The 27,725-nt window shown below is 43.2% G+C and overlaps 2 protein-coding genes across 4 annotated transcripts in view; one reads left to right on the forward strand and one right to left on the reverse strand.

Moving 5' to 3' along the window:
• cenpo (centromere protein O) overlaps positions 1–20,870 on the forward strand; it is a 30,527-nt gene extending 9,657 nt beyond the window's left edge. The window contains exons 7-8 of one of the 3 annotated variants that reach the window (XM_062968801.1): positions 275–523; positions 16,278–20,870. In XM_062968801.1, the coding sequence (XP_062824871.1) occupies positions 275–483 (209 nt within the window). In that variant the 3' untranslated portion in view covers positions 484–523; positions 16,278–20,870. Of the gene's footprint in view, positions 1–274; positions 1,080–14,285; positions 14,508–16,277 lie in introns of those variants that run through there. The other 2 variants (XM_062968802.1, XM_062968800.1) reach the window with 2 other exon arrangements.
• adcy3 (adenylate cyclase 3) overlaps positions 4,525–27,725 on the reverse strand; it is a gene marked incomplete at its 5' end in the record, with an annotated part of 113,205 nt that continues 90,004 nt past the window's right edge. The window contains 11 exon segments of the mRNA XM_062968799.1: positions 4,525–5,626; positions 7,442–7,566; positions 8,208–8,334; positions 10,031–10,150; positions 10,753–10,899; positions 11,872–12,030; positions 12,788–12,869; positions 13,242–13,498; positions 20,869–20,985; positions 24,244–24,331; positions 27,379–27,540. Coding sequence (XP_062824869.1) covers positions 5,444–5,626; positions 7,442–7,566; positions 8,208–8,334; positions 10,031–10,150; positions 10,753–10,899; positions 11,872–12,030; positions 12,788–12,869; positions 13,242–13,498; positions 20,869–20,985; positions 24,244–24,331; positions 27,379–27,540 — 1,567 coding nt within the window. The 3' untranslated portion in view covers positions 4,525–5,443.

Raw genomic sequence — 27,725 nt, forward strand, 5'->3', positions numbered from 1 at the left:
TCCAGAGGCAAGACAGTTTACAAGATCTGAAATGGAGCTCTTTGGAGAAAGGAGGAAGAAGGGAAGATCCTAGTTACAGAGAGCTCCATTTCATAGTTTTAAAAATGCTTTGTCTTCAGATGGCTCTGCGACTATTATGTACCAATTTTTGTCACCCCAAAAATGGGGGTGAGACTATTATACAGTGAAATGCAGCAACCTGGGACACATGGGCAGAAGAAACTCCTTTGTTACACAACCATCTATTACTTTCTCTCCTTTTCATCTTTGGTAGAAGATGCTCCGGCTTTCTTGGCAGAGTTGACCGCCGCTCACGAAGCCTTGTTCCGCGAGAAACCTCTCCACCGGGTCTTCAGCGCCATCACAGCCTCCACCGACAGCCCAAGCCAGTCTCTTTCAAGGGAGTCACCGCTTATCTCCTCCACATCTTTGTCCTCTGAGGGTCACGACGGCAGGCGTCCTCCTGAGGCTGCTGCAAAGTGAAGTCCATCAAGAGTGATCATATCCTCAAAACCTCTCTGTGGTAAGAAGAACCCAGCTTCAAAGGCTGATGTTCACTAAGGATCACTAAGGTTGTTAGCACTTTCAAAGTTCTGCAATAAAACTAGAGGGCAGTGGAAGCAAGTAAGGACTGAGTGGGACAAGCTGCCTTCCTTCTTTTTCAATCCAGACTTTTAAATAATCTCAGAAGTATTTCCTGGGATCTATGAGGAACTCTTCTCTACTACAATTACCCTGAATTGGATCACCATCCAATGCGTAAGCTGCCCCTGCTTTGTTTAGTGTTGCTCTTTAGACTATGTGAGCTGATTTTGCAGCACTGAGGATGGCAAAAGAGGACTTTTCTCCAGGAATCTGGCCTTGAACCAACTCAGCCATGTATGTAAAAGCAGCCGTGTTAAGAACCCATGGACTGAATATTCTCCTGCCTATATATTTCTGCTGATTATACGCATCATGACTTTCATATTAGCCAGAATGAAATGCACACAGGGATTTGCAGCATTATGCCCCTGCTTATTTATATCAATTTTATCTTATTTCAAAAGTTAATAAAGGGACGACAGCTTAGCTCAGAAGTTTGCACTTGCTTGCTTTCCATAATTCTGTATCTCCATTAGTTTTCTTTTCTTGCTATTGCCCTTTTCTCCCACCCTCGTACACTTGTCACCTGTCTACAGGCAATCTGCTTCATTCTCTCTTTTCCAGTGACACCACAAAGGGACACTTCACCTGGCCAGTCAATCCACTTTGTTCCTTTCCTTTCCCTTTGCTCTTGTCTCAAAGGGAATGTTTTATTTTAGTTCAAACCCCTCTATTATTTTACGTTGGAAAAACATACATACATAATTTCCTTTTTCTATATATAGATTTGAGTAATAAATACCCAAATAGAATATTCAGTTTGGGGGTTATCCATTAAACCTAACACATGCAGTTGATGAGTAATTATGTGTTTGTTCTCTAAAGCCTGAACCTGGCAATGTGCAGCCCTTGTTGCTTTGTGTTGGGGGTGGTTAGGAGCATCTTTTATTATTAGCTCCTCTATTAGTGGGCCTTATGGTCATGAGCTGACTCATGTTTTGCTACAGTTGTCACATCTGGGCCAGTAAACGTGTCTCCTTTGTATATTCTTTCCTTTTAGTAACTTGTTCCCTCCCAGAGTTAATTGCCCTGCAGTTCCATTTCATTTATCAGGACCAATGAATTCACGAAAAGATAAACACCCTCGTGAAATAAGATTAGCTTGTTACTGCTAATAGCTGTTTTCACATTCTACCCATTGAGGAGCCTGCTGCCAATGCCTCTTGCTCGAATGTTAATCAGGCCGTGGGTGCATTTCAGCAGAGCTCAGCGTTGGCGGATCTGGCAGCGATGCCAAGTGCTCAGCAGAAATGACTGAGAAGGCAAGAGAGGAGCCCAAAAGCAAAAGGAAAGAGGTGGGAACGTTAGGAGGAACTTCCTCACTGTGAGAAGTGATGTTCAGCAGTGGAACTCTCTGCCTCGGAGTGTGGTGGAGGCTCCTTTGGAGGCTTTTCAGCAGAGGCTGGACGGCCATCTGTTGGGAGTGCTTTGAATGGCAAGGGTTGGACTGGATGGCCCATGAGGTCTCTTCCAACTCTAGGATTCTATTCTATGTTCAAGGTCTCAGTCTCCTCTGCCCTGTCCTTTCATCCAGTAGAGTATTTGTCTCCAACACCATGATCATTTGCTCCATTTTGGATTTTTACAGTAAAAAATGAGTCACCTTGGATCAGAAATGATCAAACCATACTGAGGACCTTATCATATTGGGATATCTGTTTATATCAGTATGCATCCCATTTTTTTTAAAACTGGATGCATACTGTATTGAGATGGAATGCATTCTCACATACTTGATTACGAGGGTTTAATGAAAAGTAATGCCTCCACCTTCCTAACTCCTCAACAGATGGCAGTACTGGTATGCAGCAGGTCCTGGCTTATTCAGTAGACTCTCCTCTATAGTTCCATTTGGCGGAAAGCCTTAGCATTGAACGGTTGTGTTGTTAAAGTGCAAAGTATGGAACCCTGCGCAGACCCTTAAGCAACATGCAGTCACTGAATTCTTGACGGCAGAAGGAGATTCATCAGAGAATGCAAGCTGTTTATGGGGATTGTGTTGATGTGTGTCCTGTGCATCGTTGGGCGAGTAAGTTTAAAGAAGTTGAGGTGGGAAAGTCTGACTTGCGTGACAAACAAAGAGTTGGACATCCTGTGACAGCAACCACCAAGTTTCACAAGCAAAGGTTGACAGATTAATTCAGGACGACTGTTGCATCCCTCAGAGAGAAATTTCAAGCATAATCGGCATTTCACAAGAACGTGTGGGTCACATTATTGCTTTGCTTGGCTATCGGAAGATCTGTGCATGATGGGTCCTGTGAGATGCTGGTTGCGGAAACAGTGTCGACTTCTTCCATGATGGCGTCAGAAAACTTGTTCATCGTTGGCAGAAATGTATCCAATTGTCTGGTGATTATGTGGGAAAGTGAATAGTGGTAGTTAAAGAGCACATTCTAAGGATTATTTCTGCGTTTGATTTATTAAAATATTTTCATCCAAACCCAAGTAACGAAGGTGGAGGCATTACTCTTCATTCAACCCTTGTATTACAATTGTTTTGAAAATAGTGCACTTTGACTCATCCTACCACGGAAGGCTGGCTCCTCCCAATCCATTCAAAACACCCCGTACATCACTCTTTGACCTTCTAAAAGGTATCGTTGCTGATGGGGTACATAGAGATGTTCCTGTCATGCACAAAAACAGCACTTCAGCAATGGAAGAATCCGTAGTATTTAAAAAACTATTACAGTAGAGTCTCACTTATCCAACATAAACGGGCCAGCAGAATATTGGATAAGCGAATCATAGAATCGTAGAGTTGAATATCTTGGATAAAAAGGAGGGATTAAGGAAAAGCCTATTAAACATCAAATTAGGTTATGATTTTACAAATTAAGCACCAAAACATCATGTTATACAACAAATTTGAAAGAAAAAGTAGTTCAATATGCAGTAATGTTATGTTGTAATTAATGTATTCACGAATTTAGCACCAAAATATCATGATGTATTGAAAACATTGACTACAAAAATGCGTTGGATAATCCAGAACGTTGGATAAGCGAGTGTTGGATAAGTGAGGCTCTACTGTATTAGGATTCCGTCTGCAAATACACCGTTTCTGCGATGCTTTGCAGACAGATTCTGATTGAATACTGACGGGATGGCCCAAACGTGATGGGACCCGTTCAAAATCATTCTCAAACAGTCTCAGAAATGGAGTATTTCCTAGTTTGATATGGTCCTGAATGAGACATGGATTGTGTCTTAGCAGAAGCTGTTGCATAGTCCTTGCAGTCTCTTTCAGTTGTCGGATTCAAATGCATCTGGGGTCTTCTGTGTCCATTGTTATTTCCTAAGGGTTCCTTAACTGCACCCAAATCACTTGTCTGCATTTTAGATGGATTTGGAATCAGCTGGTTTTGCCTGTAATAAGCAGTAAGAGCACCTAAAGCTCCTGAGAACTTCTGTTCAACCATTTCAAAGCTCCCAGCTTGAGCGGTGATGGCACGATCGTTAGCATAGATGAAACTCTTTGTCCCTTCTGGCAGTGGCTGGTCATTTGTGTAAATTTTAAACACTGATGGAGCAAGCATGCTCCGGAGGCAGGCCTTCTGTGACTGATAATAGGCAACCAGGACAGTGCCAAGTGGTCCATCAGAAACAGACTAGTTTATAACAAGAAATTTCTGATGCTCAAAAATCCTACTGTCCCAATCCAAATAGATCACTGAGTCAATGGGATTTATCCCCCTTCCAATTTGCCATTCAACCAATGATTCAGTTGACTGACTCTTTTCAAACTAAGCAAGAGGGTAAAGACCAGGCATGGGCAAATTTCGGCCCTCCAGGTGTTTTGGACTTTAATCCTTTCCGAAGCCTCCCTCCGTTCCCACATTATTCTCCATCACAAAACATGACACAAAACACACCTTTAAAACCAAACTCATTCTATTTGAGAAACTAGAGAAATAATTACATTTTTTTCCAGCATAACAATCGGATGAAGGCATTCATTCAGTAAAAACAGTCTTGCACCAGATAAACCTCTTCCTTTATTTTTATTTTATCTTTTTTAAAGCATCAGAAGTGAGGGCCGCAAAAGAGGCAAGGCGCAGCCAGAAAGAGGAGGCACCTTGCTTTCAGAATTAAAAATATAAAGAATCTGTTTCTTTTTATATATATATTTATATTTATATATATATCTGAACTAGGACGTCTTCTTAAAAGAGTCAAAGAAAGATTGCACTTGATTTCCCCACCCGTCTTCCGTCTATTTTATCTACAGTGTGGTTTTTTTGTGTAGCAAAAGTGAGTCCGTTTGAATATCCAACAACAAGCCCAAGCATGGCATCCTCTCCAAAGCCTCTTCTTGCTGCTGAGCTTGGGCTCCATTTAGTGTTTGATTTGGCCTAAAGCTCAAGGCAGAGACCAGATCTATGGCACCAAAAACCCACGGGTGCCTGTTCTTCACTTGGACTTATCAAGAGAGATTGTCAACAAAGCAAGCTACACATGTGTTGCACCGAGGAACTCTTTTCTCACTTTGAGACCCGTACGGTCCACATAGATTTGCAAAAAAGACAGGAATTGCTCCCTTTCTCCCTCCCTGTCTCTATCCATCCAGAGGGAAATGTCGACCCAGGTGTCCAAAGAAGCCCCCTGACAAATAATAGCAAGCCTTGGAAAAACAAGAAAGGAACAGGGCAAACGGGTTGGCTTCCTGAAATAATCTACTGGTGTTAGCAGTGTGTGTACATGTACAGCTACCTCCCCGCCCAGAAGAAGAACCACTTTGCCTTTGGCGGCGACAAGGCGCCTGTCGGCTTCCGTAACTGGCTCCCGTCACCCTTCAAGAGCAGTCGACCACTTGGTGGGGCAGCGTCACGCAGGAGCCGTTGACAATGGAGCCTTGCTTCTCCCTCCCTTTCATGAAGTAGGTGAGCAGGTCACCTTTGCCCTTGACGTATATGTGGCCTCGGCGCACAAAGCGGAAGCCGTACTCCTTCAGGACCAGGTGCGTTTCCTCTACCACCTGCAGAGACGAGAAAATGGCGGGGATGGAATTGCCACATTTCATGCTGGAGCAAGATTCACCTGTATGTCACTGATGGCTTTATTTAAACCCAGGCATGGGCAACCTTTGGCCCTCCAAGTGTTCTGGACTTTAACTCCCCAACTGTTAGGGATTCCTCTTCTTCAGAAGAGGAAGGGGAGCAGGAAAGTGTTCATGAATCTGAGGGTAAGTGTATCCCAGCCACAGGCTGGCCAGATTCAGGATGAAGATGAAGGGGATTCTGGTTTTGGGATTCAAGAGCAGCAGTCTGAGGCTGAAGGCAGCTCAGAGATGCAGTTTCAATTTGAGCAGGATGAACTGCTAATCCCATGAGAAACAGATAACGGTCAAGCTGACATGCTTCCCTTGAGAAATGATGAGGGAGAAACTTCAGCTTTGGAAAATAATGAGGGAGACGGTTTAGCCCCAGGCCAGGTGCAAGATAACGGTAGCACAAGCAATGAGTTAGGGGACTGTTTGTCTTGGATGGGTTCCCAGTTTCGTAGAAGTGAGCATTTAGCGTGCAAACGAGAGTCTAGCTGTGGGAAAAGGAACGCCTTCCTGAGTTGTTATTAAAGTGTGCTTTTGCAGATCACTCTTTGTCAGAGCAATTCATCGCTTCATCTATGTGGATGTTTTACTTGCCAGTGTTCTTGGATTCTTGGGCCTTGTTCTTTGGACTCTATGGACTAATACCTTGCCTTATGGATTATTGCTCTTGCCATGCTCTTTGAACTTATGGACCTTGCATTTTGGATTATTGGACATTTATTTACCTTGTGATCTTATTGGACTTACTGACTCTCTCACTACAACTCTGAACTACCTTTTGATTGCTTGCTTGATTTATATTCTGCTTTGCTTAATAAAAACCTCAAAAGACTACCTGTATGTCTGACTGGGTATCTATAGCAAGGTGAACTTAGCCTGAGGTGTGACAGTAAGTTGGAATCTGAGGAGGAGATTTTGCAAATACCCACATTTCAGGAGAGGCGAAAGGAAACAGAGCAGAGATGTCATACAGCTAGATCAGCTGCCAGAAATGCAGCTGAATAATTGGGAACTGCCCTAGCAGCTGTGAGGGGACTCAGGGCTATAAAACAGAAGCAGGTGCAGCCACTTCTTGTTGGTAACAAACTGACTCCAGTGCCTACGCTCACCTTGTTCCTGCTTCAAGTCTGTATCTGGGAAACTGCTCCTAAGGATTTATTGCTGTTTCTTTGTCTGAAGTAAGACTGCTATTTCATTTGGGAATTTATCAGAGACTAAGAACTGTGTTAAGGGGCCCCTGGTGGCACAGTGTGTTAAAGCGCTCAGCTGATGAACTTGCGGACCAAAAGGTTCCAGGTTCAAATCCCAGGAGCGGAATGAGCGCCTGCTGTTAGCCCCAGCTCCTGCCAACCTAGCAATTCGAAAACATGCCAATGTGAGTAGATCAATAGGTACCGCTCCGGCGGGAAGGTAACAGCGCCTCATGCAGTCATGCCGGCCACATGACCTTGGAGGTGTCTATGGACGACGCTGGCTCTTCGACCTAGAAATAGAGATGAGCACCAACCCCCAGAGTCGGTCACAACTGGACTTAATGTCAAGGGAAACCTTTACCTTTATTAAGAACTGTGTTTGCCCCAAGACTTCCTTGCTTCCTTTTGCATGATTCCACTGAGTGTGCTGTATTTTATGTTTTGCTGAAGTAAAGCAGTTTTCATGTACTTATCACAGTGTTTTATGGCTGTTCTTGAAAGACCAAACAGGACACTAACAGCCGGTGGTGTGCAGAAAATGTGTCCTTACCTGGATGTTGCCCATGACGCCCGTGGACTCCATCCGGCTGGCCACGTTCACAGTGTTCCCCCAAATGTCGTAGTGAGGTTTGCGGGCACCAATGACGCCGGCCAGCACTGCGCCTTTATTCATTCCTGTCCACACCATGGAAAGACAGAATGAGAACATGCATGCGCAGTTTCAGTTCTCTGTGATGTTATTTTCCTGCCTGAACACAGAATTAATTTATACGCAACCAGCAAACGAGTACAGGCAGGCTCCAAGTGACTTACACCTGACTCCTAGTTACAAAAAGGGACCTTCAAATGTTGTAATTTATTCCCACTTGACTTCAGCCGAAGGTTTATTGACCGAAATAAAGGCTACTGATTGACTGACTGACAGACTTACAAAAGGGGACTGAGACACCAGGAAGTGAGAAATCTTCCCCTAAGAAAGGAAATTCACTTCTGAAAGAGTTCTCATGGGGAAAAGAGGTCTTCACTAAAGCTTCCTCACCAATCCTTGTTTCCATAACAAGTCAATTTTCCCAAATTCCAATGATCACAGGGTCAGAAAGTGAGCTGAAATCTTCTGAACGGGGCCACAGACAGCACAACATGGACGTTCACTCTTCTCTATGCTATCCAAAGCGAAACTATGACATATTTTGAGCTAGAATTACTCTTCAGTAACGTATCTCTTCCAACTTAACATACCAATTCCACTTAAGACCAAACCTAGAGAACTTATCTTGTCTAAAACCCGGAGACTGCCTGTTAAAGGGTCAACTTGCCTATTCGAAGCATGAAGTTATTAAATGACTGGTAGTTGATGTTCATCAAGGTCTCTTTCATGGCCAAGGCAAAGTCAGCCAGATCCGCCAAGTGCTGCCAGCGCTCCTTTTCAGAAAGGTCTTCCTTCTGAGGAGGTACAAGGACAAAAATGCACATTAGAAGGAAGAGACCTCCAAACATGATCCATTGCATAGTACACATAGGATTAAAGCATCCCTGATGGGAGGCACCCAAAACAAGAGTTTATCACATGCAATTGAGTTGATATGTGTAATGAAGTGTGAATTTTTTTAGTTTATAGATGTTATGTTTAATTGCGTTTTAAAAGGGTCGATATTTCAGTTACTCTGTACTCATGAGTTGGTTGCCATGGAGAAGTGGGTGGAGCCAACTGCCGTTTTGGTGGAGAAGTGCAGGTTTGAAAAAGAAGCAGTTAGTCTGTGCCTTGATGAGGTACAGTGAAGACTGACCCTCAGTTGAAGGGATCAGGGAGACTCAAATGCTTATTTTTGAGTCAATTTAAAAAAAGTTTGGTGACTTATTTTAAGGTAGTCTGTCTCCTGATGAGGAACAGATAATCTGTGATTGTAATTCACAGGGTGATTGCAGTTTAGAGCAGTAAAGAAAGAAGTGACATTTTAAGAAGTTTGAAACACCTCATTCTAGCCTTGCAACTGTTAACCAAAGTGCCTCTAAAGAAAAAGTTACTGTAACCATTAAGCTTTGTGCCAGAATAAACGTGTTAGTGTTCTTTTAAACATCTCAGCTTCTGTCACATATATATTACCATCAAAAACAAACAAGAAGAAAAAAGAAAAACAAAATTTAAAAGGTCTCCTCTCTAAGTAGCTAGTGGCTATATCTTCCCATAGTGGTGGCAAGCGTGGATAATCCCCTTTACATCTGGTGGCTGCATTATAAACATCTTTACACTGGTGGCAGCGGTTATAATATAATAATATAATTAAATAAACATCCAACGTCTCTTCTCCACAATATAAGGCAAATGTGGCACATTTAAAGTCTGTATAAAAGGACTGTTTATTCCCTATGTTCTCTGTGTGAATTCAGAGATACTGCTGTATATATTGTTGCCCTATTTGATCTTTTGAACTGAAGTAAAGATACTGTTACTTGTTACACAAGCCTGAGTGGCACTTTAATATACTGCAGGGTATATCTTGGTTCAGAAATTGTGGTAAAGCTTCTATTTATTTATATCTACAACCTATAATAATGTTTAAATCATGTTCTTCATGGAAAGTCATTAAAGTTGATTTAGCACATTCCTCCCAAGATGTTTTCAGGCCTCTTCCCATTGTTGGAAAGGAAAAATGGTAATTTGGTAATAATAGCAACAGTTTAGCAGGCCAGAAGCTTCTTGAGCACAACAGTAGAGTACATGAGCTCCAGCAATTGCAGCAGCAGAGTCAAGCTTTACAAGTTATAAGAGAACTACATTTCTATGTAGGGAAGTTAGTGTCTAGCTATGTAACTATCTGTCTCTCTGGAGGTATCTTGTTTCTCTCCAAAATGGAGAGCTTAGCGGATTGGTGAACATCAAGAGGCATTACCCTGAGAAGTAGCGGTCTAACAAACGTAATAGAAGGGGTGAATAGAGGAAGAGGTAAACATCTGCCTATCTATTTCCTTGATGAAGACTATAAACTTGTGCAGGATGTGGTTGAGTTTCAACACTCGGTGTCCAGGAGAGAAGACCTCCAAAAACAAAACATAGGAAGAACCGGGAGGCCTGAGGTTGGAAGCTCCATTGGCACTTCATGGAAAGAGCATGCATGAGCCATGCTTCCTCCATCCTTACCTTAACCGTGTTGTTGTAACCGTTGGTGCTGATGTCGGGCGTCACGCCTGAAGCCGCCATGTAGGTGCTGCCAATGGTTTTGATCTTGGTGATGCATCGGAACTGGGGGTCGTCTAGGAGCTGTGGGAATTAGAGAGCATAAATAAGTAAACCAGGCATGGGCAAACTTGGGCCTCTAGATGTTAGGAATTGTCAGGGGGGTTAAAAACAGCTCTGCACCACCCTGATTTATTGGTGAGCCAGGCCTCTCACCAATCCATCCTCAGTCAGACTGCTTGCCCGTCCGGATAAGCAGCACCGACAAATGACATCACAGTTGTTAATCAGCTGTACACAGCGGTTCTAAGACTTTATTTACAAGTTACAAAGTCCATCACTCATAGGACACATGTTTTCTTAAGCAAAGCAAAGCACGCCCTTGCTCTATGCCATCAGCAAAGCTCACACTGCCAATAACAGCACATTCTACAGCAGAATGACGAACGTCCTCAGAGACCGGAAGTCATGACCTATTGGCTTGGCAGGCTATCACTCAAACTTGCCTGCCGTTAACACTTGAGCTGCTGGAAAACGTGTCCGGAATACACAGTTGCAAACCTCCAACAGTAAAAACACTTGATTGATCATTTCACTCTTACACCAAAAATACACCAACAGGAATTGTGGGAGTTAAAATCCAAAACACCAAGAGGGCCCTTTCCGGCTGATCTCAGGTGACTTACTGCATCAAAATCCGAAATGATCTCATTGAGGAAGCGCAGGCATTCGATCCCACCGTTGTTGATGCTCTCCTCGGTGTAGAAGTCGGCGAAGTTGGGAAGAGAGGCAAACATGACCCCGATCTCATCGTAAGACTGGCTGTACAGCTCCTGAAGGACAAGAGGTGGAATCCCATTATGCTTAGAGGCCACCTCCATCACAACTACTGACCGAGTCATTTCTGACTTATGGCAAACCGACTGTGGGGTTTTATTTTGACCGACTTGCCCAAGATCACCCAATGGCTTTCCATGGCTGAATAAAGATTTGAGCCTTGGTCTCCAGAATCACAATCCAATGTGATTAATTGCTATCAAATCGATCTTGACTGATGATGACTCTACAGGGGCGATACCTCCATGGCCACCTAGTCATCAAGTCTTGAAGATTCAAACCAGTTGCTTCCTGGCTTGTTTCCCGACATCGGAAATACAGTCTTCCTCTTTTCCTATTGCTTTTCCAAGCATTATTATCATTGTCTAGTCACTCATCTCTTCTTGTGATAATATCCAAGGTATAGCAGCCTGGGAACTGTAGTTTGACAAGGGTTTTGAGCCTTCTCTGCCAAAGAATGCCGATGCCACACCAAACTACAATTCCCAGGATGGCATAGCATTGAATTAGAGATGAGGTCCCTCAAAGAGGAGCTTCTGAAGCACCTTCCTTTCCCCTTTTGCTTTGGCTCGGCACTAAGATTACTATATGACGTGAATCTAATGCACATCCCAATTTTGGCAAGGTCATTTAGCCAAAAAAGGTGAGCATTAGATTCGGGTATATTGGTTTCTAGGCTTGATTTGCTCCAGGACCTATTTATATATCTTTTTTAGCAGTCCACTGAGATAAATCAATTGGACTTAGATCTATAGAACTTCACATTTCAAAGGAATTGAGCTTCTTTCCTATGCAACTGCTTCAGTATCTGTGGGTTTAATGTTGCGTACAACAGAACACATCAACCCATGCAAACTTCTGCTAAAGGAGACCATTTGGAATCAAAAGTGCTTCTTAGGTTCCTCCTGCCATCCCAATCCAACATAGCTAGTGGTAAAGGATTATGAGATTTGTAGTTCTCCACTCGCCTCATCCCGCTTCTTGGACCCCAGGAAATGCCGCGCCACATGATCCGGAAGCATGTTGGTGACCAGGGCCTCGTTCCAGCGCCGCATCTCATAGACCCGCTCTTTCTGGTCGTGAACATCTATCTTCCACAGGAATAAAGTCCGGGCCAGCTTCTCCACCTGCAACATTATTCACTTATTTATTATAGGCGAATGCTGGGCTTTAGCACAACTGGTAAATCGCCTGCAGTAATAAGATCTACCAACCAAAAGGTGGCCAGTTCGAAGGCTGGTCGAGGTGAGCACCCGACTGTCAAGCCCTGCTCACCGTTTACCTAAGCAGTTCAAAAACAGAGAAACTAGGTACCACTAATTTAGCAGGGAAGGTATTTTACGACAACAAAAAATGCCGGCGATCAAAAGGAAGGAGGAAGTCCTGATGGCTCGTCATAATAGAGAATAAAGCAACAGCACCCCCCTGTGGCTGAATCTGAGCACAACTTCCAAGGCACCATAGCTGGACTTCAAATCACAACGTACTTCCTTTCTGTTTATTCTGTTCTGTCCTCTCTGTCCAAACGGCATTGAATGTTTACAGTGTATGTTTACTATGATCCGGCCTGAGTCCCCTTGGGGAGATTGGGCAGAATATAAATAAAGTGTTATTATTTATAATGCCTGAAGAAATGCTAGTCTGTGTGTGCATAGACCAGGCATGGGACAACTTTGGTCCTCCAGGGGTTTTGGACTCCAACTCCCACAATTCCTAACAGCCTACCGGCTGTTAGGAATTGTGGGAGTTGGAGTCCAAAACCCCTGGAGGGCCGAAGTTGGCCCGTGCCTGGTCTAGATCTATTTATTTACGGTATTTTTATGAACACAAAATAATCTGTGTTGTCGAAAGACATACAACAACCCAACAAAATAATCTACTCACATGGCGGGAGAAATAGTAGAAACTGAGCATCATCACCAAAATCATGACCGTCATGGAGTATTTGGATGAAACCAGCGAGTTCCTGCAAGGAAGAGCAAGATCAGTTAAGAATCACTGTAAACCACATATTTCAGGGTTGGAAATGAATTATGCATTCAGCAAAGTCACCGTTCTTCCTGAGCTCCACCACTTCAGTCACTTAGTACCAGCCCAAGAGAGACAGAATGCTAATTTATCTGCTTGTAGAAAACTTTGTTTTTGTCAGACATCCTGCAGCACATTTTGCTTTAGTTTTTCAATGAATATCTCTTCCAAACTCAACTCATTCAACATAGTTTGTGGCACGAAAAGACGAAGTCTCTGGAGCAGAACAACTACTTTCAAAGTAAGGACCACACAATTAAACAGGAAGCAATACTTTCAAACCAGGAATGTGACCCGCAAGCTCTCTTACGTGCTCTCTTGGAAGCGCTTCTTGTCGTACGTATCGAAGATCTGCCTCCAGACCAGGATGTTGACGACGCCCACGATCGAGGTGATCAGCACCATCAAGGTGAGCTTGACCATGTGGCTGACCTGGACCAGCATGATGGTGGCAATGAGCGCCAGGACAGCGATGTAGCTGTAGTACTTGGGGTTCTCCACGCAGCCCTTCGCGAGCAGCTCAACCTTCGTGGCATTGAAAACGGTGTAGTGTTGCTTGCAGCTGAGCTGCGGAGGCAAGAATGGTGTATTTATACAGACCTAACTAATACTGTATTCCAGGCACAAGCCAACTTCAGCCCTCCGAGTGTCTCCCAACTCCCACAACTCCTAACAACCGAAGTTGGCCCATGCCTGGTATAATGATAAATACACACTGATGTCTATACTAGACAATGTCAAAGAGATAAGCAAACACTATAAAGGTTCAAAATATAAAATGCAATATGTAATTTGGAGCATCATGTACATACAATATTTGTTGAAGTGGGAATGATTGTATATAGAGTTGTTTAAATGTAATTGAGTTATAGTGTTGCAATGTGAGCTGGAGATTGCATCATGCGCTGTCTGCTGTCCACTATGCGAGTGTGTAAAGAGTTAACTGTGTATTGCATCAGACAGCAGAGGTGATTATAGCTCCCTGTTATCTGTTCTGCCCTCTGCTGCCTCTCTGAACTCTGTCTGTATATATCGTCTTGAGAGTTTTCCGTTTGTTAGTAAACCCTTTGTAGATAGCCAAACAGGCTTCAGCCTCTTTATTGGTGCCAGTGATTCTTCGTTGATTTTCCACTGCATGTGTGTTTATCCAAACCGCGCGCTCTGACAATATTCACCTGAGAGTTAACAACAATAATGAAAATAATAATAAGTACAGTAAACTGTTGTAATACACAGTAGTATCTTCCAGACATAGAAAGAAGATAGCTCTGTACTCCGAGAGGCCTGACTATTTCTGTGGCCTTTGCATAATGCTCTAATATACATACCTCTTTTATGTTTTGAACCTTTATAGTGTTTGCTTATCTCTTCGACCATGCCTGGTATAGCCACACCTACGCTGGGAAACTCCTCGCAAGAATCCTGCAAACCACCTTCTACCTTTCTCAGAAGACACACTCTCAGAATCCCAGAACGGCTTCGGCCCCTCCAGAGGAATAGTGGACATGATCTTCACCAAGAAAAATGCAAGGAACAAAATCAACCTCTGCACATGGCATTTATTGGCCTTGCAAAGGCATTTGACACAGTGCTCCAAAAAAATCAGGTGCTCTGGCAAATTTGTGAACATCCTGCAGCTCCTGCACAATGACGTGATGGCAATGGTCTTGGACAGCAATAGCTCCCAAAGAGACCCATTTAAGGTGGAATCAGGTGGCAAACAGGGGTGACTTATTGCTCCAACTTTATTTTCCATCTTCATCGTTATAATACTTCATTTTGTTGATGGGAAGCTTCCCACCAAAGTGGAGAATCATCTCTCAAACAAATGGCAAGATATTTAACCTCAGCAGACTGAAAGCCAAAACCAAGGTCACAAGAACATCTGTTATAGAACTCCAATATGCTGATGATAATGTAGTCTGTGCGCACTCAGGTCTACAAGCCACTCTAAACACCTTCGCAGAAGCATACGAGAAGCTCGGCCTCTCATTGAACATCAAGAAAACCAAAGTGCTCTTCCAACAGGCACCAGCTAATCCCTCTGCAAAGCCAGGAATACAGCTTAATGGTGTAACATTAGAAAACGTTGACCATTTCCACTCCCTTGGCAGCCACCTCTCCACAAATGTCAACATTGACACTGAAATACAATACTGCCTGAGCCCTGCAAGTGCAGCATTTCTCCGAATGAAGCAGAGAGTGTTTGATGACCGGGACATCCGTAGAGATACCAAGGTGCGTGTTTATAAAGCTTTTAGCTGTGCCCTTGCCACGTGTTGCTGTGGCTTATGGGAATCATTTGTTGACCTTTCAGCCTCAAAGCCTGGCCGTTTTCTTCTTATTTGAATCCTTGTTGGGTGAGGTGGAATGCAACGGAATAGGCTTGCTGTTTGGAAGGCTGGGTACTTGCATTCTAGGGGAATGGTTTTTTGGCCAATTAGAATTGCACAGAATAGCCTCGCTGCTTCAGAGCCTGGACACTTTCTATATAGGAGCATCCTTCCTTGGGCAGGTTGAATGGGACAGAGTAGCCTCGTGGCTTCAAAACCTGAGGGTTTTCTATCTAGGGGAAATCTTGGTTGGCCAGGTTGAACAGCAATGAATAGTCTCAGTGTAGCAAGTATGAATGCTGCAGTTAGTCACCTTGATTAGTCTTGCAGCTTCAAAGCCTGGCTGCTTCCTGCCTGGGGTAATCCTTTGTTGGGAGGTGTTAGCTGGCCCTGGTTGTTTCCTTTCTGGAATTCCCCTGTTTTCAGAGTGTTGCTCTTTATTTACTGTCTTGATTTTAGAGATTATATTGTTCTGTATTATTATACCACAGCAATTATTATATATTATATTTATAATCTTATATTATCTGATTATATGAGGTCCCTTCTACACAGCTGTATAAAATCCACACTGAACTGGATTATATGGCACTGTGGACTCCAGATAATCCAGTTCAAAGCAAATACTGTGGATTATCCTGCCTTGGCATTCTGGGTTATATAGGTGTGTGGTGGGGCCTTGAGTCTACACTGCCATATAATCCAGTTCAAATCAGATCATCTGTATTTTATAGGCAGTGTGGAAGAGGCCTGAGTGAAGAAGCCCTGAGCTCCATTGTGGCTGACTAGGTTGCTAGGAGATGAAGTGGGCGGGGCCTACCCTTCTAACTGGCAGCTAGGGGGAAAATGGCTTTTCCTGGTCCTCTAATTTGGACTTTACTTTTCTAGGTTTTTTGTTTGAAAGACATATTTTGGATAAGTATGTCTTTTGTGGCCAAATTTGGTGTGATTTGGTTCAGTGGTTTTGTTGTTTATTCCATAGTAAAACGCACATTACATTTTTACATTTTTAGATTGTCCTCCCAACCCTGTTCTACACCTGTGAAACGTGGACGGTCTACAGACCTCACATTCAACTCCTGGAGCGTTTCCATCAGCATTGCCTCCAAAAATCCTGCAAATCTCTCAGGAAGACAGACGGGGAAAGATCAGCGTGCTTGAGGAAGCAAAGACCACCAGCATTGAAGCAATGCTCCTACGCCATCAACTTCGCTGGACTGGCCACGTTGTCCGAATGCCCAAAGATCACCGTCTCCCAAAGCAGCTACTCTACTCCAAACTCAAGAATGGGAAACGGAATGTTGGTGGGCAGGAAAAGAGATTTAAAGATGGGCTCAAAGCCAATCTTAAAAACTGTGGCATAGACACTGAGAACTGGGAGCCCTGGCCCTTGAGCGCTCCAACTGGAGGTCAGCTGTGACCAGCAGTGCTGCGGAGTTCGAAGAGGCACGAACGGAGGGCTTAAGGGAGAAACGTGCCAGGAAGAAAGTGCATCAAACCAACCCTGACTTGGAAACTGATGTCCTTACTGCGGAAGAAGATGCGGTTCAAGAAGTGATCTCCACAGCCACCTATGCATCCACCACCAAAACACTACACTTGGATGGCCATCATCCTCAGGCTACGAGGGATCGCCTAAGTAAGTAAGTAAGACTTGTAAGCCAGCAGAGGGTGACAAATAGCTAAAACAACAAATAGGGAGTGCGGTGTTTGCAGAAAACATTGAAAAGCCCTGCACTTTCCACTGTCTGACTGTGCCGGTCATGAACCCCTTGGAAAAGAGCATACTATATCTCACCCTATACCTAAAGGGTGATTTGGGGCAAGTCTCTTAGCCTCTAAGGCAGGGGTCCTCAAACTTTTAAAGCAGAGGGCCGGTCCACAATCCTTCAGACTGTTGAGGGGCCAAATTATCATTTGGGAAAAAGAACCCAAACAAATTCCTATGCACACTGCACATATCTTATTTGCAGTGCAAAACAACGACATTAACAATGAAAGAACAATACAATATTTAAAAATGAAAATAATTTTAACCAACATAAACCTATCAGGATTTCAATAGGAAGTGTGGGCCTGCTTCTGGCCAATGAGATAGTCAGGTTAATTGGGATTGTTGTTGTGTGTCTTCAAGTCATTTCAGACTTTGGGCAAGCCTAAGTCCAAAATTATTTATTTATTCATTTACTAGATTTATTTACTACATTTATATCCCACCCTAATCACCCCGAAGGGAACTCAGAGCAGCTGTATGTACATACAGTATATTATATTATTAGCATAGCACAATATTAGCATTATAGCATATTAGCATTATGAACTATATCACTATACTGTAATATTATATGTAATATATAACATATAATTAATATTATATGGTATTATTATTAGTATTATATTGTATAAAATGATAATATTATTATCAATATCATATGTATATACAATATATTATATTATTAAAATGGATATAAAAATATTATATTATAAATGAGGGCGGGGGCCAGGTAAATGACCTTGGAGGGCCGCATCCGGCCCCCGGGCCTTAGTTTGGGGACCCCTTCTCTAAGGAAGACAATTTGACATGGAACAAATTGTGCCAAGAAAACATTAGGAAAGAGTCAACTCGAAAGCACAAAACACCAACAGCCATCAAGCAGGGGAAACAAAGTCACACCTTCCCTGGATTTGCTGGTGGAAGTCTACCACATCCTGCGCAAGTTTATAGTCCTCATCAAGGAAATACATAGGCAGATGAGCTAGCTGGCAGGAAAGCCTTTCCTCCATTGCACTCTGCGTCTATATTCTATTTTTGTTTGTTAGACTGATATTTCTCAGAGACACGTCTTTTTTATGTTCAAAGTTTCTAGCCAGATGCTCCATTTCTGTCCTCCTGTGAGCATGGGTAGAGACATGGGCCAGGCTGTGGCACAGCTGGCTAGTAACCAGCTGCAATAAATCACTACTGACCGAGAGGTCATGAGTTTGAAGCCCGGGTTGGGTTAAGCCCCCGACCATTAAATAGCCCGGCTTGCTGTTGACCTATGCAGCCCCGAAAGACAGTTGACAGTTGTATCTGTCAAGTAGGGAAATTTAGGTACGCTTTATGAGGGAGGCTAATTTAACTAATTTACAACATCATAAAACTGCCAGCAAAACACTAGGAAAGGAATGAGGAAGTACAGCCACTAGTGGACGGTGAAGCAACAGCTCCCCCTGTGGCCAGAATCGTGAAGCTGGGGGAAAAAAAGTTAAATGCCTCTGTGTCTGTCTATACTGTATGTTGTTTGTCTGTTGGCATTGAATGTTTGCCATATATGTGTTCATTGTAATCTGCCCTGAGTCCCCTTCGGGGTGAGAAGGGCGGAATATAAATACTGCAAATAAATAAATAAATAATAGAGACGAGATAACTCTAGAGAGAGAGATGGTTATTAGTCAGGTCCTAACATCTCTATAAAGAAATGTAGTTCTTTCAGGAAAGTCTTCTGTAACTTTTAAAGCCTGACTACTTTGCTCCTCTAATTGCTGAAGCTCGTTTGCTCGACCGCTGTGCTCATGAAGCTTCTGGTCTGCCAAAACTGCTGCCGTTACTGATTTACCATTTTCAAAACTTTTCCTTTTTTGAAATCATCAAATATTTGCAAGATCTGAGCAAGGCAGTGGAGAACTGGTGCATGGTGTCATTGTTATTATTGATGGCAGAAAAAATGGATCTGGATTTCTTCGGAGGAATGCCACATTTATCCTGTTTTCTTGGTCAAAATGAGCACAATGGAATGATGGGATGTGCAATGCAGTATGTGGAAAAATCAGGGCTAACACCTCCCAACAAAGGAGATTAAAACTATGTTTTAATATGTGGTATTATAGATGTTTTTTGGCTGTGCTATACCCCATCTTGAGCCCAAAAGCGAAGCTGATAATATATTAAATAATAATAATAATAATAATAATAATTTGATTGAAGTCAAGAAATTCCTCAAAGCACAGCAAAGAATCAGTACAAGAAAACTGCACTACAAACTAGAGCTGACAGTTGGCACAACAAAACATTGCATGGAAACTTCCTTGACAAAATTGAAGGAAAAGCTGATAAGGAGAAGACCTGGCTCTGGCTCACCAATGGGACCCTGAAGAAGGAGACAGAAGGCCTGATCCTTGCAGCCCAGGAGCAAGACATCAGGACAAAGGCAATTCAGGCCAAGATCAAAAAATCAGCTGATGACCCAAAATGCAGACTGTGCAAGGAAGCTGACGAAACCATGGATCATATCCTCAGCTGCTGTAAGAAAATCGCACAGACAGACTACAAACAGAGGCACAACTATGTGGCCCAAAGGATTCATTGGAACTTATGCCTCAAGTACCACCTCCCAGCGGAAAAGATCTGGTGGGATCACAAACCTGCAAAAGTATTGGAAAATGAGCACGCAAAGATACTGTGGGACTTCCGAATCCAGACTGACAAAGTTCTGCAACACAACACACCAGACATCACAGTTGTGGAAAAGAAAAAGGTTTGGATCATTGATGTTGCCATCCCAGAAGACAGTCGCATTGACGAAAAACAACAGGAAAAACTCAGCTGCTATCAGGACCTCAAGATTGAACTTCAAAGACTCTGGCAGAAACCAGTGCAGGTGGTCCCGGTGGTGATGGGCACACTGGGTGCCGTGCCAAAAGATCTCAGCTGGCATTTGGAAACAATAGACATCGACAAAATTTCGGTCTGCCAACTGCAAAAGGCCACCCGACTGGGATCTGCACGCATCATCCGAAAATACATCACAGAGTCCTAGACACTTGGGAAGTGTTCAACTTGTGATTTTGTGATACGAGATCCAGCATATCTATCTTGTTTGCTGTGTCATACAACGTTGTTGTGTCAATAATAATAATAATAATAATAATAATAATAATAATAATGAAATTAACAGCTTCTGAATCTTCTTTGTGGAGACCAAAAACAGGGTATAAATAATAATAAAATAATAATAATTCTGACCAAAGAATACCACACTGGAGTACTTAGAAAATGCCAAGAGAAGACATCTTTTGTTGTATTCGGATAAATGAAACTCTGGTACTGGTTCCACAGATATGGGTATGACTTGCAATACAATATAGTGTATTGCAAGGGATTCCCCTTATTGCAGATTTTGATGTTGGAGATGGGTGACAAAGTGAGCTCTTCCTCTCTCTTTCTGTCTCTCCTCCCTTGCGTTTCTGAAAGCTCACCAAGGTTTCGCAGCATGGAAATGGCAATATTTCCATATCAGCTTCATCACAGAAGGGTTCAAGGTCTGGCCAATTATTAACAGTGTCTAAAAATAATCTCCGCTGCAGCTGGCCTTTCACTAATTCCCCTTAATGATCTCCACGGTTCTGTAAACAATTATTGGCTCCGCCAGAAGGAGAGGCTTGGCCAGGGAGAAGTCCCACCACGGCCCACCCACGAAGAAAGAAGATTTGGGGTGAACGTTAGGTTCAGGGTCACTTTGGTCTCTGGAGATCCCTTCCAACTCTGGGATCTTATGATTCCAAGAAAAGGCTATAGAGGCAATGAGTGGGTTCCTCTGCCTTTACTCCATATGCCTTACTCACCATGTCCACGATGTCTGCCATGGTGATGATGAAAATGGCAGACATCGCCCACGTGTTCCTGGCCCATCGTGTCCGGTCGATCCAGGTGGAGAAAGCCACAAGTTTCCTTGGGAAAACCTGGAAATTGAGACGAAGGCATGAACGACCCAGGAAACCTTTTGGGCAAGGAGAATCAATAACAGAGGAGACTAGGTGCATCTACGAGGGTTGAATAAAAAGTAATGCCTCCACCTTCGTTACTTGGGTTTGGATGGGAATATATTAATAAATCAAACACAGAAATAATCCTTAGAATGTGCTCTTTAACTACAACTATTCACTTCTCCACATAATCACCAGACAATTGGATACATTTCTGCCAACGATGAACAAGCTTTCTGAAGCCGTCACGGAAGAAGTCGACACTCTGTTTCCGCCACCGACGTCTTGCAGATCCCATCGTGCACAGATCTTCCGATAGCCAAGCAAAGCAATAATGTGATTCACACGTTCTTGTGAAATGCTGATTATGCTTGAAATTTCTCTCTGAGTGATACGACGATCGTCCTGAATTAATCTGTCAATCTTTTGCTTGTGAAACTCGGTGGTTGCTGTCACAGGACGTCCAACTCTTTATCACACAAGTCTGATGTTCCCATCTCGCCCAACAACGCACAGGACTCACATCAACACAATCACCATAAACAGCTTGCATTCTCGGATGAATCTCCTTTGGGGTGACACCTTCTGCTGTCAAGAATTCAATGACTGCACATTGCTAAAATCGCATTGACTAACCGTCTGCGCAGGGTTCCATACTTCGCACTTTAACAATACAACTGTTCAATGCTAAGGCTTCCCACGAAATGGAACTGTAGAGGAGAGTCTACTGAACAAGTCAGTACCTGCTGCAGACAGGACTGCCATCTGTTGAGGAGTTACAAAGGTGGAGGCATTACTTTTCATTCATCCCTCATATATCAGGCATGGGCAAACTTGGGCCCTCCAGGTGTTTTGGACTTCAACTCCCACAATTCCTAACAGCCGGTTAGGAATTGTGGGAGTTGAAGTCCAAAATACCTGGAGGGCCCAAGTTTGCCCATGCCTGATCCACACTGGATTCAAGAAAAACCCAACACTCCTTCTCTGTACTGCCCACCTGTCTTTACAACCAAAGTACAATCTGTGTGGAAGTCTAGACATAACGTATTTGATTTCTCAGTGAGACTAATAGTATTCTAATAAAAGTGCACAGAATTGTAAACAAGTATGAGTCGTTTGCTTTGCTTCCGGATGAAATTCACAAAAGCATCTTAGTGTCTGGTCTGAAGAACTGAGAACATTTGTCAGGTTTGTATGTCAGTAAATTCAGGACGTGAAAACGTCCCTTGGGGCACATCAGTAACAACAACCCTACTCCATCTCATAGAAGAAGCAATATGCAATACTTGAAGTGCTTCTGAGAGCCGCCCCGAGTCTCGTCGGGAAGATGGTGGTGGGGTATAAATAAAGATTTATTATTATTTATTGTAAGTAAATCTGGTCTAGTCTCATCCTGTGTTTGTTGATCAAGCTCTGCCCTGGTTACCAGGTGAGAGTTGCCTGGAACAGGTGGAATCTTGGCTCCATCTGAGGAAATCTTGGAATTTGTTGTTTAGGGCAGTTCTTTGGAAAATTGCATTCTCTCGGCCCTAGAATAAGGCAACGACATAGCTTTTTTGATGAAATGAGTAGCAGCTGAGTTCTCTGGATAAATAAGGAGTCTGGAAGAGATAGCTCTTTGGTGTTGTAGCCTAGTCTGAGCCTGAGATTGGCCCATTCAGCCAGTCATTGTCCCTGCACCTGCTTTGCCAGAGGACTCTGGGTTTCGGCCTGAGATGCAGCCAGAGTTTGTTCCAGTGGATTCTGGGACCAGAGACAGAATGGTTGCAAGCAGGCATTTTGAACCACATTCTTCTCCGCCAGTCAAGGCCAGTTCAACAGGTGTCAGATGGACATCTAGTTTAGAGGAGGATAATGTGTTTGATAGAAGGGAGTTGATAACTCACCGAAGGAGGAAACGAGAATCTTTATAGAAAAGTAAAAAACTTCTTTTGAAGCGCTCTAATGAATAGTTTTCTCATGAAAGAAAGACCTTGGATTTTCCTTAAATGCCTGGTCCTCCTCTGCTATGGCAGAGGTGGCAACTTTGCAATTCAAGAGAGAAAGATCTTTGCTCCGTGTTCCTGTATCTTTGAATTTTGCTTCAAGTTCCAGCCTTGTTTGCCTCTGAATCCAGTTGAAGGTTCCAGTAACTTCGCCGTTTGGATTTCCATTACCTTGGATTACTTGATCCTTTGTGTAAGTTTTATCCCCGATAATTACATGCGAGATATGTTGTTTTTGTTTCTTCTTACCCAATTTCCTTGAAAGCCATTTCCGGGCTTATTGGCGTTTTGAAAATGGTATTGTCTTGTATCTTTTAGTTCTTTTTCTATCTGATCCAATTCCAAAAAGTTCTTTTGTTTGTGGAGAAGATTCAATTCTTGTGTTAATTTGTTATTTCCTGGGTTTTGCTTCAATTTATTCTCCACTGATTCAATTTCTTGATGTACGTCTTTTAGTTTCTGAGATCTCTGCTTGTTTCTAATACTGCTCTGCTGAATTGTTTGGATTATTCTTGATGCTTTTCGTGGGACTGAGTTCGATATCTGGTTTGGACTATGTTCTTTGAGTGAGACTTTCCTAGACTCTTATTTTAGGATTTCAAGTACACTGCTCTTGTGGATTTAAACCCATTTTATTGACTCTGAACTATATTTGCTTGTGCTTACTTATAACCTTCAATAAACAGCTTGTTTGCTTATATTCTGGGGCTCCAGTGTGGTTTTGAGGTGCCTACGCAGCCTAGAGGTGCAACATTCGGTTGCAGTAATGTCGTACTTTGGAACTTGTGTCTAGATGGCCCATGTGGTCTCTTCCAACTCTATTATTCTATGAGATCTTGTCGAGGAAACAGTGTGAAATCTGTGATAAGTTCACCTAAGGTCACCATAAGTTGGAAATGATTTGAAGGAACACAACGATGACAAAGGTAGAACAATGGAAGAAAGTACAGAGGTGGGGAAAGTATAGCCCATGGGCTCTATATGCTCCTCAAAGCCATTTCCGAGGCTCACAATCCCCTCCAGCAACCCCCATGTTCTTTTTACAAAAATGGTATGCCACCATCCCACATACACACCAGGAGGAAGCAAACATAAAGAAGGTTTATGGTTTCCCAGACACCCAAATATTGCAGGGTGAGTACCAGATGTGACACAGCCATTGCAACGGAGCTTCCTTGGGTGCATCGCAATGGATTTATGGTGGACACTCGGAGAGAGAAGTCATGTTGTTATGGGGAAAGCCCCTTACCCTGGGAAAGATGGCAGCCAGAGAGCAAACGGTCAGGATGAGCAAAAGGATCTCGCCAATGACGAATGTCACATAATTTGCTTCCAACCTGAAAGGGAAAACAGACATAAAATCAACTAGAAGGAGGTGATATAGAAGGTCAACAACATATGCTTTCATTCTGCTGACAGAGGAAATAAGAGTTCTCCAAGAAATATATTATATACTAGCTGTGCCCGGCCACGCGTTGCTGTGGCAAAGTTTGGTGGTATGGGAAATAAAGTACAGTAGAGTCTCACTTATCCAACACTCGCTTATCCAACATTCTGGATTATCCAATGCATTTTTGTAGTCAATGTTTTCAATATATTGTGATATTTTGGTGCTAAATTTGTAAATACAGTAATTACTACATAGCATTACTGCGTATTGAACTACTTTTTCTGTCAAATTTGTTGTATAACATGATGTTTTGGTGCTTAATTTGTAAAATCATAACATAGTTTGATGTTTAATAGGCTTTTCATTAATGCCTCCTTATTATCCAACCTATTCACTTATCCAACATTCTGCCGGCCCATTTATGTTGGATAAGTGAGACTCTACTGTATTGAGGAATTGGTGGTAATTAAGGTAAAGGGTAAAAGTTTTCCCCTGACATTAAGTCCAGTCGTGACCGACTCTGGGGGTTGGTGCTCATCTCCATTTCTAAGCTGAAGAGCCGGCGTTGTCCGTAGACTCCTCCAAGGTCATGTAGCATGACTGCATGGAGCGCCGTTACCTTCCTGCCGGAGCAGTACCTATTCATCTACTCCCCTGCGCCATCAGGGGATATTATTTCCTAAAGCTTGTGAATATTCAATATTTCTGATTGTTGAAGTGTGAATCATGTTGTATGTTTGTTGGTTTGGGGAATTGGTTTTTCTGTGGATATCTTGGCTGGGTGTCTGCTTTTTGTGTATTTGGCGTTGTTGTTATGCATGTGTTTGAGTTCTTTTGCCCTGTGGTCGTGGTTGTTTTTGTAGGTATGCATGTGTCCTGGCTGTAGTGGACATGGGAGGTAGGGATTGCATTGGTGTGTGGATAGTGTGTTGTGTGTTGTGTGCAGTTGTGTTGTCTCTGGTTTTAAGTGGTGAGGCAACATAGGCTGTTGGAGTTTAGCAATGTCGAAGTTTGTTGTGGTGAGGTTGGATGGGTTTCTGTAAGGTGTGGTTTGAAGGTGTAGTGAATGGTTGAGGGGTGGGGCTGCATGGTGATCTGTCCACTGTATGATGGTATTGGTGTGTTATTGGTATTATTATTTTCTTCTTCCTGGTCAATATTGTGGTTGGTGGGTATGCGTATGTGTAGTTTGTTGAAGTGGGAATGATTGTACATAGAGTTGTTTAAATGTAATTGAGTTATAGTGATGCAATGTGAGCTGGAGATTGCATCATGCACTGTCTGCTGTCCACTATGCGAGTGTGTAAAGAGTTAACTGTGTATTGCATCAGACAGCAGAGGTGGTTATAAATAGCTCCCTGTGTTATCTGTTCTCCCCTCTACTCTCTGCTCTCTGCCTCTCTGCACTCTGTCTGTATATATTGTCTTGAGAGTTTTTCCGTTTGTTAGTAAACCTTTTGTAGATAGCCAAACAGGCTTCAGCCTCGTTATTGGTGCCAGTGATTCTTCATTGATCTTCTGCTGCATGTGTGTTTATCCAAACCGCACGCTCTGACATAGTTGTGGAAATGCGTGGTTGGTAACTGCTGGTTGGGCCGTGGTATTGAATGGGGGTGTTTTATTGTTAGTATAGCTGGTTGTTGTTACAGTTTGTCGAGAAGTTATAGCCCTCCTTATCATTTAGCCGTTGGCCTCCCCTTAGCCTTGGAGCTTTGAGGCCCTGGGCTGAGTGGGTTGCTAGGAGACCAAGTGGGTGGAGCTTAGCCTTCTAACTGGCAGCAATTGGATAAAAACAATTATTCCTCTTCCTCTAATTAGGACATTATTTTTCTTTTCTTTTTGTTGTCGGAACCTAGAGGCAAGGATGGTGGGTTGTGCTGCCAGGTTTCGTGGTTCTGGGATGTGTAGTTTTGTTGCTTACTTCACAGCCCCCAGTTTTTTTTTACTCTTTTATATATATAGAAGATATATACACACACCTCATAAGGCCAGCTGAAAGGCAGTATGGTGAGTAGTATATGGCTAGGACCTAGAAAGAACCTGGTTCAAATTTAGTGACTTGAATCTGTTTTAATTCTTATAAGCCACTCAGAGTCCTAGGGTTGAAGGAAAAGTGGGAGATAAATAACAAAAAAGAAGGAGGAAGGGTAGATGGAGAAAGAAGAAAAGGAGGAAGAGGAGAAGGAGGAGGGGAGATGCAAGAAAAGGAGAAGATGGAGGAAAATGAGGAGGAGTAGAATATGGGGAAGAAGGCGTTGGACTAGATGGCTCATGTGGTCTCTTCCAACTCTATTATTCTATGAGGAGAAAGGAAGGAGAAAAAGATGGAGGAGAACTAGAGGATGGAGGAGGAGGAGATGGAGAAGGAGAAAAAAAGAAGAGGAGGAGGAGATGGAGGAAAAGGAGGAGAAAGACAAGAAGATAAAGAAGGAGGGGAGAAGAAAGAGGAGGAAGAGAGGAAGAGAAGGAAAGGATGGAGAAGGAGAAAGAAGAGAAGGAAGAGGAGGAAAAAGGATGAAAAAGAAAGGAAGAGATGAATGAAAAAAGAATGGAGAAGGGGAAGGAGGAGACAGAAAAAGAGAATGAGGAGATGAAGGAGAAGGATGAGAAGATAGAGAAGAAGGAGGTGAAGAGGAGGAAGAGATGGAAGACAAGGTGAGGATGGAGAAGAAAGAAGAGGAGAAGATGAAGGAAAGGGAGAAAAAGAAAGAAGGAAATGAGAAGGGGACGACTGAGGATGAAAAAGAAGGAGAAAGAGAGGATGGAGAAGAAAGAGGAGATGGATAAGGAAAAAGAAGAGAAGGGGAAAGAAAACCATGAGAAGAGAAGAAGGAAGAAGATAAGGAGGAGAAACAAAGAGGAGAAGGAGAAAGGTAAGGGCAAGGAGAAGACAAAGGGAAATGGACAAGAAGGAGAAGGAAAGCAAGAAAGACACAATTTTAATTCTATTGGCATCACAAACAGAATGTTCCACCGAAATAGGACGACGCTCACCTCGGATCGATGAAGATCTCCACCACCGCGGTGAAGAAGAGGACGACACAGGAACAGCTGAAGGCTGCCCCGCTTTGCTTCTCTTTCTCCACGGAGTAGCGCGTCTCCATCTCGGGGTCAATGAAGCGCATGGAGAGCCGGAACGTGGATCTCCCCTTCAGCCTGCCCGAAATATGGGACACGGGAGTCAGACTACACCAGGCATGGGCCAACTTGGGCCCTCCAGGTGTTTTGGACTCCAACTCCCACAATTCCTAACAGCCGGTAGGCTGTTAGGAATTGTGGGAGTTGGAGTGCAAAACACCTGGAGGGCCCAAGTTGGCCCATGCCTGCTTTAACTCAATGAT

The sequence above is a fragment of the Anolis carolinensis genome, chromosome 1 (assembly GCF_035594765.1).
Source record: "Anolis carolinensis isolate JA03-04 chromosome 1, rAnoCar3.1.pri, whole genome shotgun sequence".
Classification (NCBI taxonomy): Eukaryota; Metazoa; Chordata; class Lepidosauria; order Squamata; family Dactyloidae; genus Anolis; species Anolis carolinensis.